The 13,447-nt window shown below is 35.6% G+C and overlaps 1 protein-coding gene across 1 annotated transcript; it reads left to right on the forward strand.

Moving 5' to 3' along the window:
* The first annotated feature begins 430 nt into the window (after window positions 1-430).
* LOC123943552 (olfactory receptor 4M1) lies at window positions 431-1,393 on the forward strand. The gene has a single exon (XM_046007834.1). The coding sequence runs from the start codon at window positions 431-433 to the stop codon at window positions 1,391-1,393; it is 963 nt and encodes a 320-aa protein (XP_045863790.1).
* Window positions 1,394-13,447: the final 12,054 nt, after the last annotated feature.

The following is a 13,447-nucleotide window of genomic DNA, read 5'->3' on the forward strand; positions in this document are numbered from 1 at the left end:
AGATTTCTCAACAACAACAAAAAATCTAGAAATAACTAGATTTTCTTGTTACCAGTCTACCATTTAGCTTCTCTCATACTGCTTACCAAGGTAGATATATGGGGGGAAAGGATTAGTGCTCTGCTGAGTTTCATAAAAAATAGATTAATACAAAATTAGTAACATTAATAGATTGGGATTTTGGTTTCAGATATGTGACATACTTCATATGGTTTCAGTGTTTCTAATTTTCATGTCCTCACTTAATCTTTCCCTGTTTTGGCTTATCAGATATCAAATGGGACAATCAAATGTATCTTAATACAGTTCCTTAATGACACAGACCAATCTGATGATTTCAACAGCAGTAAAATAAATATATTTAAATCCTATTTGGGATAATTGTAATTTTTTTATTTTTATAGCCATATTATTAAAAACAAGTGAAGAAATGGAACCAGCAAATTACACAAGGGTGACAGAATTTGTTCTCACTGGCCTATCCCAGACTCGAGAGGTACAGCTAGTCCTATTTGTTATATTTTTATCCTTCTATCTGTTCATCCTTCCAGGAAATGTTCTTATTATTTGCACCATCAGGCTTGACCCTCATCTGACCTCACCCATGTATTTCCTGTTGGCTAATCTGGCCTTCCTTGACATTTGGTACTCCTCCATCACAGCCCCTAAAATGCTCGTAGACTTCTTTGTGGAAAGGAAAAGAATTTCCTTTGGTGGGTGCATTACACAGCTCTTCTTCTTGCACTTCGTCGGGGCCTCTGAGATGTTCCTGCTCACAGTAATGGCCTTTGACCGTTATGCTGCTATCTGCCGCCCTCTCCACTATGCTACCATCATGAATCGACGTCTCTGCTGTATCCTGGTGGCTCTCTCCTGGCTGGGGGGCTTTATTCATTCTATAATACAAGTAGCTCTCATTGTTCGACTTCCCTTCTGTGGGCCCAATGAGTTAGACAGTTACTTCTGTGACATCACTCAGGTAGTCCGTATTGCCTGTGCCAATACCTTCCCAGAGGAGTTAGTGATGATTTTTAGCAGTGGTCTGATCTCTGTGGTATGTTTCATTGCTCTCCTAATGTCTTATGCCTTCCTCCTGGCAATGCTGAAGAAACACTCAGGCTCAGGTGAGAGTACCAGCCGGGCCATGTCCACCTGCTATTCCCACATCACCATTGTGGTATTTATGTTTGGGCCTTCCATCTACATTTATGCCCGACCATTTGACTCTTTTTCCCTAGATAAGGTGGTGTCTGTGTTCCATACTGTGATATTCCCCTTACTTAATCCCATTATCTACACCTTGCGAAATAAGGAAGTAAAGACAGCCATGAGGAAGTTGGTCAACAGATATATTTTATGCAGAGAAGTGAAAGATAAGTGGGATATTCGATAATCTTTTGAGGGTCATTGTCCTAAAGTAGGAAGCATTTGCAGCAGTAATAATGCTTTCACTACCCTTTTCATCTGAGTTCTTAAATTCTCACCAAATTTTTCCCTCTATTTGGTGAAAAAGCAAAAAAATTAAGATAGAGATAAGTATCGGTCAGAACTCAAGATTTTGTCACATCCTAGAAGCAATTTTTATGAATTCATAGTAGAGTTTATTACATGAGCCTTCTCATTCCGGAGGAAGTTTCCAGCCAAGTAGTGGTGTTTATAGCCAGTCTCTACTTATATCCTCCAGTGTGAAAGCAGACTTGGAGTAAAGGGATTCTAGTTTGACTGGAATTCACAGACATCTAGCTATGTGATTTTTAAACATTATTATCTCTGTCATTTTTGGGTGTTTTCTCTATTTTATAATTATTTCTCATGTTAAAATTATGTTAGTAGGGTGTTGTTTTTGTAGCCCTATAATCCAAAGTTCTTTCCCATTAAACCATTTTTTTTAGTACATATGAAAGGGACCTGGATGTACTGGTTCTCACAATCCTTTAGTGAATTATTTAGTAGAGATCAATTTACTATTCCCTGACACTAAGAACCCAATTACTGACTTTGCTTTTCAGAATATAAAAGATAGGTTAGAATATTTGAGTCCACACAAATTTATTTGCTTAAATTAACTTTTAATTTCAAAACTAGGATTCTGTTCATCAAAGAGCAAGAGCATTTTGTGTTTTCTGAGCTTTAGTCTTATGTTTTCTTTGATAACATAATATGATTAGACTTTGAGAGGAACAGATATCTGTCAGCATCAGAAATGAAAAAATATAAATGAATGATGAAAACCTCAGGTACACAGGAAGAAATGATGGTGCATCAAGTTTATTATTTGCTTTGGGATTTTTTCTCTTGAATGATCCATTTTCATCTTCAAAGCTAGAGTGACTTCTCTTCTAAGAACCCAAATATACAGATTGAAATTATGATTCCTTAATTTTAAGTTGATTTCTCATTGTCTGGAAATGAATTAGACTTCTCTAATATTTTACAATAGAGCATGAAAAAAATACTATACAAAAGATATATACATACATAATAAAATGATTTATGTTTCTAGATTTTAGTTTCCTTATTGTAATTTCTCTGTATCTGAAATAGCCAGATTCTTCTATACATTTTGTCATGTATCCTTCATTTAGTAGGATTAATGTTTTTGAGGAAAAGATTACTAACTCAATATGCTCTTTCAAATATCATTATACTGCTATACAGAAGGGCATTTATTAAAAATATTGAAGCTAGTAATAAGAAAAACCATCAAACACAGCAGTGTAATGAAGATATTAACAATATTTCAATATTAACAAGATGGACTTTACTGTTACATTTGGTTAAAAAATATTTATTATCCAGGGGCGCCTGGGTGGCTCAGTGGTTTAAGCCGCTGCCTTCAGCTCAGGTCATGATCTCAGGGTCCTGGGATCGAGTCCCACGTCGGGCTCTCTGCACTGAAGGGAGCCTGCTTCCCTCTCACTCTCTCTGCCTGCCTCTCTGCCTACTTGTGATCTCTCTCTGTCAAAATTAATAAATAAAATCTTAAAAAAAATTTATTATCCAAACAAAAATAAAATTCTTCTTTTTTATTATTACAATAAAATATGTTCATTGCAAATTAAAAATATATGAATATGTAAGTAGAAAAACAATCATTACTGGCAATCTCTTTTCTGCAGGGATGGGGTTTTCATGTACCACAATTTGTGAAGTCCCACCTACCCAGCTCTACTGGAAGCAAGCTAGTTTGCCTGTCTGCATTGCTATAAAATATAATGAACTAACACTAAATGGAGGAGAGGTGGAATAAAAATCTTCAGACAAATAAATGTGAACTTCAGATTTAAATCTAGCAAAAGTGGCATTTAATTTAAAAGGCTACCAACTGTTTTAAACATTAAACAAATTTCTGGGAATGTTGTTTCCAAGAACTTCTTGAAGAAACTATCAGAATAAATCAGTAGTCATGAAGAGTGAGAAATTAGGACAGAAAGATGGGTACTGAATATTAAATACATTAAACTACATCTAAGGCTGAAACTGATGTGGTGATTTGCACGATAGAACAGTATGAAGTGCCACATGCCTTGATAATGCAGAAATGATAGAGCTGCATTCCATTTCCATCTGGTGGCATATTGGAGAGCTTTACCGAACCTGTCACTAAAAACAAATATACATGTTGGATGACATTTTTTGAAATACTTTGATAGCTAGTCAAAAAAAAATATGGTGTATAATATTAAGACTCTAGAAATCAAGTGAAAGTGGGAACCCAGAGAAATAAATGGTGAATAGAAATCAGCTTTTATTGTGAAAACTTGTGTTCTGTTTTTAAGGCCACCCTGTTGATGGTAGGGACAGAAATGGATAGGTAACAAAGCCCAGGGCACTCACAAGGATGTCCTCCACAACAAGCTGAGATCTCAAAGGATATGTTCTCAGGGTAGTGGTGAAATAGGGTTTTAAAAAAATCACCATCAGAAAAGGCTAAAAAGAGAAAAAAAGAATTATGAACTGTAAGTGGAATCACACATATTTTTTGAGTTTGAATTTATACTTGTGTGAGTCACTGCTAGCTGATAATTTTATTCATAGTTTCTGGTTCCAGAGAGGTAATGTCTCTTGATAGAAGGAACTACAAATACCCTACTGTGGATGCTGCCATTGTTCCAGGACTTAAAGTATTCCACAGATAAGAAATAAGCTTACAGCTTGACATCAATGATCACACAAGAAAGCAAGGTCCTGTGAGTGAGAGTCGGAAGAACAGCAGAAGGAAGAATCAAAAGCCCAAAAGAACTACAGAATATAAATCACATATATTTAGTATTTTTCAAGAAATAAAAAAAGGGCTGGGAATATGAAAAAGGAGGAGGACACTACAAAAACATATAGGAAAATTATATGAAAAACAAAGAACTTAGATTCAGTTTAAAAATTCTATAGACATGTCTCAATGCAAATTAGACACATTCAGAGAGAAACGGGAATATAGAATATAGATCTGGTAAATTACCAATAGTGCAGGCAGAAGCAAAATGGGATAGAAAGGATGAAAGAGAGGGTAAGAGACATTGAGAACTGAAAGTTCAGAGTTTCTGGAGGAGAGGATAGGTGGCAGAGGCAATTCTGAAGAGTTAAAGCTGAAAAATTTCCCAAACTAACAAAAGACACCAATCTCCATACCCAAGGATCCCAATAAAATATTAGTAGGAAAAGTTTTTAAAAACACACATTGAAATACATCATTAAATCCATAAAGACGACTCAACAGACGTTTAAATTATCTAATATAAAAGCAGACATTACTCTCTAGAGAAAGGCTGTTAAAGCAGTTAACAGCAGACTGCTTTAACAGCAAACATGTAAACAATGAAGAATTATATTCAATGTTCAGAGAGAAAATAATCATCAACTCTGTAAGAATAAAATAAAACTCCTTAGAAAAACAGAAACAAAGTTTGTTGCTAGCAGGCAATCAACTAAGAGAAATTTCACAGGATATCCTTGGAAGAAGAAAGTGATCCCAGCCAGGACATTTTATTATTTTTTTTAATTTTTTTTTTTTAGATTTTATTTATCTATTTGACAGAGATCACAAGTAGGCAGAGAGGCAGGCACAGAGAGAGAGAGAGGAGGAAGCAGGCTCCCTGCTGAGCAGAGAGCCCGATGTGGGGCTCGATCCCAGCACCCTGGGATCATGACCTGAGCTGAAGGCAGAGGCTTTAACCCACTGAGCCACCCGGGCACCCCCAGCCAGGACATTTTAAATGACAGAAAAAGATGGCAAGTCTATGATGAATCTAAACAGACATCTACTGTATTAACTGCCAAGAGCAACAAACGAACTTCTGAAGTCTAGAAACATGTTAAAAACTAAATTTCATGGAAATAATATTTACATAAGTCAAGAGTTGTGTGGTTGGAGTTAAATGTAGTAGTCTTTACATTTTTTCTAGAAGATGGTGAGGATACTGATTTACTTTTTAACTTTGGGTTGTTACCAGTTTTGATAGGTTATGCCATAGAAATAACAGAAAATTTTCATCGGTATTACATATCAGAAGTTTATGTCTCACATAAAGCCTGTTGTGAGTTTGGGTGACACTCCAGACACTGAAAAAACAAAAAGATTAAAGTGAAAAATAGCAAATAGATTACAAAGACTGGTAAATTAAATGAGGTAAGATTCTATTATTCTAGAGCTATGCTACCCAATACATTGGCTACATATGATTTTTAAAATTTTAATTAATAAAATTTAAGATTAATTTCCTCAGGTTATAGCCACATTTCAAGTGCTTAATAGTCATATGTGGTGGGTGGCTACCACATCAGACAGCACATTTCCAGGATTTTTATTTATATAATATAATAAAACCATTTCTGGAATTTTTAGATAATATCTATTAGGTCCAAGGTATGAGCAAAGATAAAATTAGTATATACCTTTCTTTTCTCTTCTTCAACTCAGATTGTAGTGATTAAAATTTTTTTCTTAAATTTACTTTCTATGACTTACACTTCAATTATTTAATTACAATTTTTTCCATTTTATTTTATTTCTTCTCAGTGATCCAAAATTCATTGTTTATGCACCACACCCAGTGCTGCATGCAATACGTGCCCTCCATAATATACACCACCAAACTCACCACCCTCCCAAACCCTCAGTTTGTTTCTCAGAGTCCACAGTCTCTCATGGTTTGTATCCCCCTCCGATTTCCCCCATCTCACTTCTCTCCATCTCCCAACGTCCTCCGTGTTATTCCTTATGCTCCACAACTAATTACAACTTTAATAATAGACTTTGGCTTCTAGAAATGACATAGGAAGCGACTATTATAAACTTTCTTGGGGCACCTGGGTGGCTCAGTGGGTTAAAGCCTCTGCCTTTGGCTCAGGCCATGATCTCATGGTCCTGGGATAGAGTGACGCATCGGGTTCTCTGCTCAGTGAGGAGCCTGCTTCCTCCTCTCTCTCTCTCTGCCTGCCCCTCTGCCTACTTGCGTTTTCTCTCTGTCAAATAACTAAATAAAATATTTAAAAAAAAAAGATAAACTTTCTCCCACATTTTTACTCCCCTAAATAAAATTTTGTTATAGGACCCCCCCCCATTTATGGAGTCTTATTATCTATTAGAAGATATGCTAAGCATAGAAATTGTAATAATATATTTTTGTATCCATGTTCATCAGGAATATTGGTCTGTAATTCTCTTTTGAGAGGGGCCTTTGTCTGGTTTTGGGATCAAGGTAATACTGGCTTCTTAGAATGAATTTGGAAGTTTTCCCTCATATTCCCCCCGCCTTCTATTTCAGAAGAATAGGAATGATTCTTGGAATGTCTGGTAGAATTCCCCTGGGATCTGCTATCAGGACCTGGCCCTGCATTCTCATTGTTGGGAGAATTTTGATTATTACTTCAATTTCTTTGCTGGTTTTGGGTCTGTTCAGGTTTTCTGTTTCTTCCTTAAAATTTCAGTTATGGTTGTTTATATGCTTCTAGGAATTTATCCATTTCTTATGGATTACCCAATTTATTGGCATGTAATTCCTCATAATATTCTAGTATAATTATATATTTTTGGTGTTGGTTGTGATTTCTCCTCATCCATTCATAATTTTATTTATTTGGGTCCTTTCTCTTTTCTTTTTGGTAATTCTGTCTAGGGGGTTATTAGTCTTAATTATTAATTATTAACTTATTAATTATTAGTCTTATTAAAGATATATTAAGTCTTTCAAAGATCCAACTCCTAATCTCATTGATCTGTTCTTTTTAAAAATTTCTCTATTATTGATTTCTGCTCTAATTATTGTAAAAAACATTTGTGCAGCAAAGTAAACAGTCAACAAAAGTAAAAGGGAACTGGCAGAATGGGAGAATACATTTGCAAATGACATATTAAACAAAGGGCTAGTATCCAAAATCTATAAAGAATTTTCCAAATTCAACACCAAAAAAACCCCTAAAAATCCAGTCAAGAAATGGGCAGAAGACATTAACAGACATTTCTCCAACAAAGACATACAAATGGCTAGCAGACACATGAACAAATTCTCAACATCACCCAGCATCAGAGAAATCAAAACCACAATGAGATACGACCTCTCACCTGTCACAATGGCCAAAATTAACAACTCAGGAAACAACAGATGTTGGTGAGGATGTGCAGAAAGGGGAACCTTCTTACACTGTTGGTAGGAATGCAAACTGGTGCAGCCACTCTGGAAAACAGTACGGAGGTTCCTCAAAAAGTTAAAAATAGGGCTACCCTATGGCCCAGCAATGACACTACTTGGTATTTATTCAAATGATACAAGCACAGTGATTCAAGGTGGCACATGCACTCCAGTGTTTATAGAAGCAATGTCTATAATAGCCAAAATATGGACAGAGCCCAGATGTCCATCAACAGATGAATGGATAAAGAAGATATGGTATATATGTATGTGGTGTGTATGTATGTATGTATGTATATGTATGTATATATGTATGTGTGTGTATACACACACACGTACATACTCAGCCATCAAAGAGAACAAAGTCTTGCCATATGCAACAATGTGGATGGAACTAGAGGACATTATGGTAAACAAAATAAGTCAGTCCAAGAAAGATGTATACCATATGGTTTCACTCAAATATGGAATTTAAGAAATAAAACACATGAATATAGGAGAAGGGAAGGAAAAATAAGATAAAAACAGAGAGACTCTTAACTATAGGAAACAAACTAATGGTTACTTGAGGGGAAGCAGGTGGGAAGATGGGTAACTGGGTGATGGTCATTAAGGAGGGCACTTGATGTAATGAGCACTGGATGTTATATGCAACTGATGAATTTAATGATTCTGTGAAACTAAATTCTATCTGTGAAACTAATAATATACTACATGTTAACAATATTGAATTTAAATAAAAAAATTTTAGAAAAGAAATTACAGTAATATAAATCCAGGCACACCTATCACATTAAAAAAAGGGTATTACCATTTCCTTTGGAATATGCTATATGCCCCTTAATCTCATTCTTTTCCCTCTCTGCTCAGAAGGATATTACTATCCTGTTTTATCCTTTTGCTGAAGATTCCTCAGTGTTCTCTTTGTTGGAAGAAATTTGTTCTCTAGAACATTATATAGGAAAAGTGCATGAATATGAGTTTCTGTGTTAGTACATGTTTAAAACTGTCTTGAGATTTGAGAGATAGCTTGGCTTAATATAAAAGCCTTGTAGTGTACTTTCTTTAAGTTTTTGAAAATATTGCTCCACTTAAAAAAAAAAAAAAACTTTTGATATTGCTATTGAACGAAGTCTGATGTTAACATGCAGAGGAAAAACCCTTCATAGGTAATTTCGTTTTTTTTTTTTTTTTTGATACAGTGGTCCATAGGACTTTTTCTTTATATTTGAAATCCTATAATTTTACTATGACATGTTTCAGAGTTGATTCTGGGCTATTTTTTTCCTTAATTCTCAGTTAATTTCAGGGAATACAATAACTACAGATTTAAGTATTTTTTCATAATTATAATATTGCTTTCATCTAATAAGAGGAAGCAAGACAACTTTTTTTTAATGTTCCTTTATTTTTTAATTGATGTATTTATTTATTTTATTTTTTTATTTCTTTTCAGCATAACAGTGTTCATTGTTTTTGCACCACACCCAGTGCTCCATGCAACATGTGCCCTCACTAATACCCACCACTTTGTTCCCCCAACTTCCCACCCCCCACCCCTTCTATCTAGTTTCAAAGCTTATTATAAAAGCTATGTAAGGATAGACAGATGGGTGGTCCAAAATGGAGTGCAGAAACATAATTCATTGGGAAAGGAAAGTTTTAAACGACATTACAGAAATTGAAGACTAATATGGAAAATAATGAACTTGGGCCTCTTTTTCACTGCATACACAAAATGAATTTGAGTCTGATCATGGACCTAAATGTAGTAGTGAGAAATATAAAGCTTCTAGAAGAAAACAAAATGTTTTCTTACATTATTGAGATAAGCAATGATTTCTCAAACAGCCCAAAAGAAGCTATAATCATAAAAAAGTGACAAATTGAACCTCAAAAAAATTTAAAATTTCTCATCAAAATATACCATTGCAGAATACTATGCAGCCATCAAAAGAAATGAAATCTTGCCATTTGTGATGACTTGGGTGGAACTAGAGGGTATTACGCTGAGTGAAATAAGTCAATCAGAGAAAGACAATTATCATATGATCTCCCTGATATGAGGAAATTTAGAGGCAATGTGGGGATTTAGGAGGTAAGAGAAGAATAAATGAAACAAGATAGGATCAGGAGGGAGACAGACCATAAGAGACTCTTAATCTCACAAAACAAACTGAGGGTTGCCTGGGGGAGGGGCATAGGGAGAGGGTGGTGGGGTTATGGACATTGGGGAAGGTATGTGCTATGAAGTGTGTAAACCTGGCGATTCACAGACCTGGACCCCTGGGGCTAATAATACATTATATGTTAATAAAAAATAAAAAAATAAAAAAAAATAGATACCATTGCAAAATTAGTAAATAAATCACACACTGGGAGGGAAACTTGGAATTTCATCATCATCATCATCATCTCTCTCTCTCTCTCTCTGCCCCCAACTAAAAGCTACACAAAATATTTAATTAAACACTTTGGAAGATATACAAATGATTGTTAAGCTCATGGAATGATGCACATCATTAGTGATCTGGGAAATGGCCCAGAATATGATGATTTGTTCAGGTAGAGCACTCACCACTATTCTGCAGAACAGCAAAGTTCAGAAGGAAAAGAAAAATTGGTTTATCACGTGTCTCCGGGAACACATAACATCCTCTATACTAGACACTGTCAGCTAAATGATACAGTTGCCCCACCACTTCTCAGTGCTGTCTGGTCAGTGGATGAGAACTGTGGGACCTGACAAAGAAGGTGGTTGGAGAATGGACTCTTGATTTGTTTGTGCCTTTGCTGGTGCCTTTGCTGGTGAGACATAAACTATCTCTAGGAATCTACTAACCCTGGGAGGGGCAGTCTCTCCAGAGTTGGCAGACTCTCCAGGGTCTTCTCCAGAGAGGCCTCAAGATGTTAAAGCATCAAAAATACAAAAACATGATTAACACACAACACCAGATATTGGTGAGTCGGTGAAGTAACTTGAACTTTTATATTGCTGCTGGGAATTTAAAATAGTTCAATCACTTTGGAAAACTGGCAATTTCAGGTAGATATAAACAGATATCTACCTTATGATCCAGTAATCCTACTGGAAAGTGTTTAGCCAAGAGAAATGAAGACACATATTCACAAAGTGACTTTTATTAGAATGTTCATGGAAACCTTATCACTGCCTAAGATCTGAAACAGCCCAAATGCTCATAAGAGGATAAAAATAGTAGAACCTTTGGATTATATAGCTACAATGGAACATTATTCCGTAATAAAAAGCTACAGCTACAGATAATGCAATGGCATTCATGTACCTCAAAATTATAATGCTGAGTTAAAAAACCCATTGAAATAGAATGCATGTCATATGATTCTGTTTTTGTAAAATCTGAGGAAATGAATAATCCATGATGTTAGAAACTAGAAAGTGGTTGCTCACTATGATGGTGGTTGCAGGGAGGAAGACAAGGATCACCATGCAACTTTTTGGAATGATAGATATATTCTACACCTTTTTTGGAATAAGTGGTTCTTTGAGAACCACAATAACAGAAGTCTAACACATCTGTGCATTTTAATGAATACAAATTATATCTTAAGAAATAGCAAAAATTTATTTTCATGCGTGTTTGTAAATACATATAATTTCTTGGTGGGCACAACAGAAATTAATAGTTCTTTATATATATTTTTATATAACCTTTCTGTTGTGTGGGGCAAAATGGACATATGGAGGACTGAATTGTGAAGGAAATTTCTCATTGTACAAGTTATTTTTTAACTTTTTATTTTTGAAACATGATTATATTATTTATTTTTAAAAGAAAAAAAATAAAATGTGTTTAAAGCAGAATGTCTGATTTCTAATCCTTATCTTTTCCAGTTATCTCCATATTTGTAAATTATACAATCATCTACCCAGTTATGCCATTAAAAATCTCAGGAGTTATCTTTGCTTCCTCACCTCTCATATCCAGTCCATCAATAAGTCCCCTTGACAATTTCTCCAAAATATATCTTTGGTGTTCAATTGTACCTCCATCTCTTGTTCCACCTCCTAGCCTAACCTACCATCATCTCTTGTCTATGGTACTTCAAATGCTCCCTAACTGGTCCCCTTGCTTTCACTCTTACCTTCTAAACGGATTCTTTACTAGTTACCAGAATAATCTTTTAAAATGTAAATACTCTTCTGTTTATAATATCTCAAATAGAATGATGATCAGTTGCCATTTGATCTATCTCTGGGCCTTCCTCTCTATCTTGCCTGTGGGTTTTTTTTTTTTTTTTTCTATTTGGCCACTACTCTTTTGCAACAGTGGCCTTTCTTTGTCCTCCTCCTTTCTGCTTCTTAGTGCACCATCCTCTTCCTGCTTCATGGTCTTCTATCAGCTCTTTCTTTAAATCTTCACATAGTGAGATTATTCCAGACACTTAGATATCTGTTGAAAGATCACCTGTTCAGAAAGGCTCTCTCTGGCTAGCTCACCCAGCACAGCAGCCTCTTCCCCAAACCCTTTCCAGCATAGCAATCACCACTATCAGAGTATTTCCTTTCTGGTGTGTTTGTTTAATGTCTTCTCCATGCATTTGAATGTAAAGTCTCCAGGAACAGGAACCTTTTATTTTGCCATGTTTGGTGCTACACTGCTGACTCTACAAGGGAAACTGGTTCATGATTTTTGTTTCTAAGATTGTTTAAAGTGATAAATTTTCCCCAGCAGAATAAGAAGTCTCCACTCAAAGAACTTGTGTGTGTGTGTGTGTGTGTGTATGATTTTATATATATACACACACAAACACACACACACACACACACACACACACATATATATGATTTTATTTATTTAAGAGAGAGAGAGTAAGTGAAAAAGAGAGAGAGCACAAGCAGTGGAGGAGGAGCTGAGGGAGAGAGAGAAGCAAACTCCCCAATGAGCAGGGAGCTTGACATGGTTCCGGGACTCCAAGATTATGACCTGAGCCCAAGGCAGATGCTTAACCACCCAGGCACCCCTTTTTCTGATTACTAGTTTAGATCATCAGGTTAATTATGAGTGTTGTGCCAAACATTAGGAGGAAAGGTCACTCATTATGTCTATATATGGTTATGAAAACACCTCACATCTTAGTCTTTGGTGGTAATAGACTGAAACATACTTTAAGATGGGGAGATTTCTGCCCATATTTTACTGTTTATTTCTTTTATTTCTTTTTTTTTTGAAAGGAAACTAATTGTTTATTAGATTTTACCTTATCATTTTTGCTGCTTTAAGGTATATCTTATAAAATTGTACAGTTGACTCTTAAACAATACTTGCTGAACTACGTGGGTCCACTTATATATGGACCTTGCTTTTTTTAAATTTAGATTTAAATTTATTAACATATGGAGTAGTACTGCCTTCAGGAGTAAAATTTAGTGATTCATCATATAACACTTAGTGCTCATCACAACAAATGCTGTCCTTAATACACATCACCCATTTAGCTCATTCCCCTACCCACCTCCTTTCTAGCAACCTTCAGTTTATTCTCTAAACAATGTTAAGAGTCTCTTATGGTTTGCCTCCCTCTCTGTTTTTATCTGATTCTATTTTTTTCTTCCCTCCCCCATGTTCATCTTTTTTTTTTTTAAAGATTTATTTATTTATTTGAGAGAGACACAGAGAGAACAAGCAGGGGGAGGGGCAGAGGGGAGAGGGAGACAGCAGAGAGGGAGCCCATAGTAAGGTTTGATCCCAGGACCCTGAGATCATGACCTGAGCTGAACTCAAGAGTCAGACATTAAACCAACTGAGCCATTCAGGTGCCCCCATCTGTCTTCTTTC

Source organism: Meles meles, chromosome 6 (assembly GCF_922984935.1).
Source record: "Meles meles chromosome 6, mMelMel3.1 paternal haplotype, whole genome shotgun sequence".
Classification (NCBI taxonomy): domain Eukaryota; kingdom Metazoa; phylum Chordata; class Mammalia; order Carnivora; family Mustelidae; genus Meles; species Meles meles.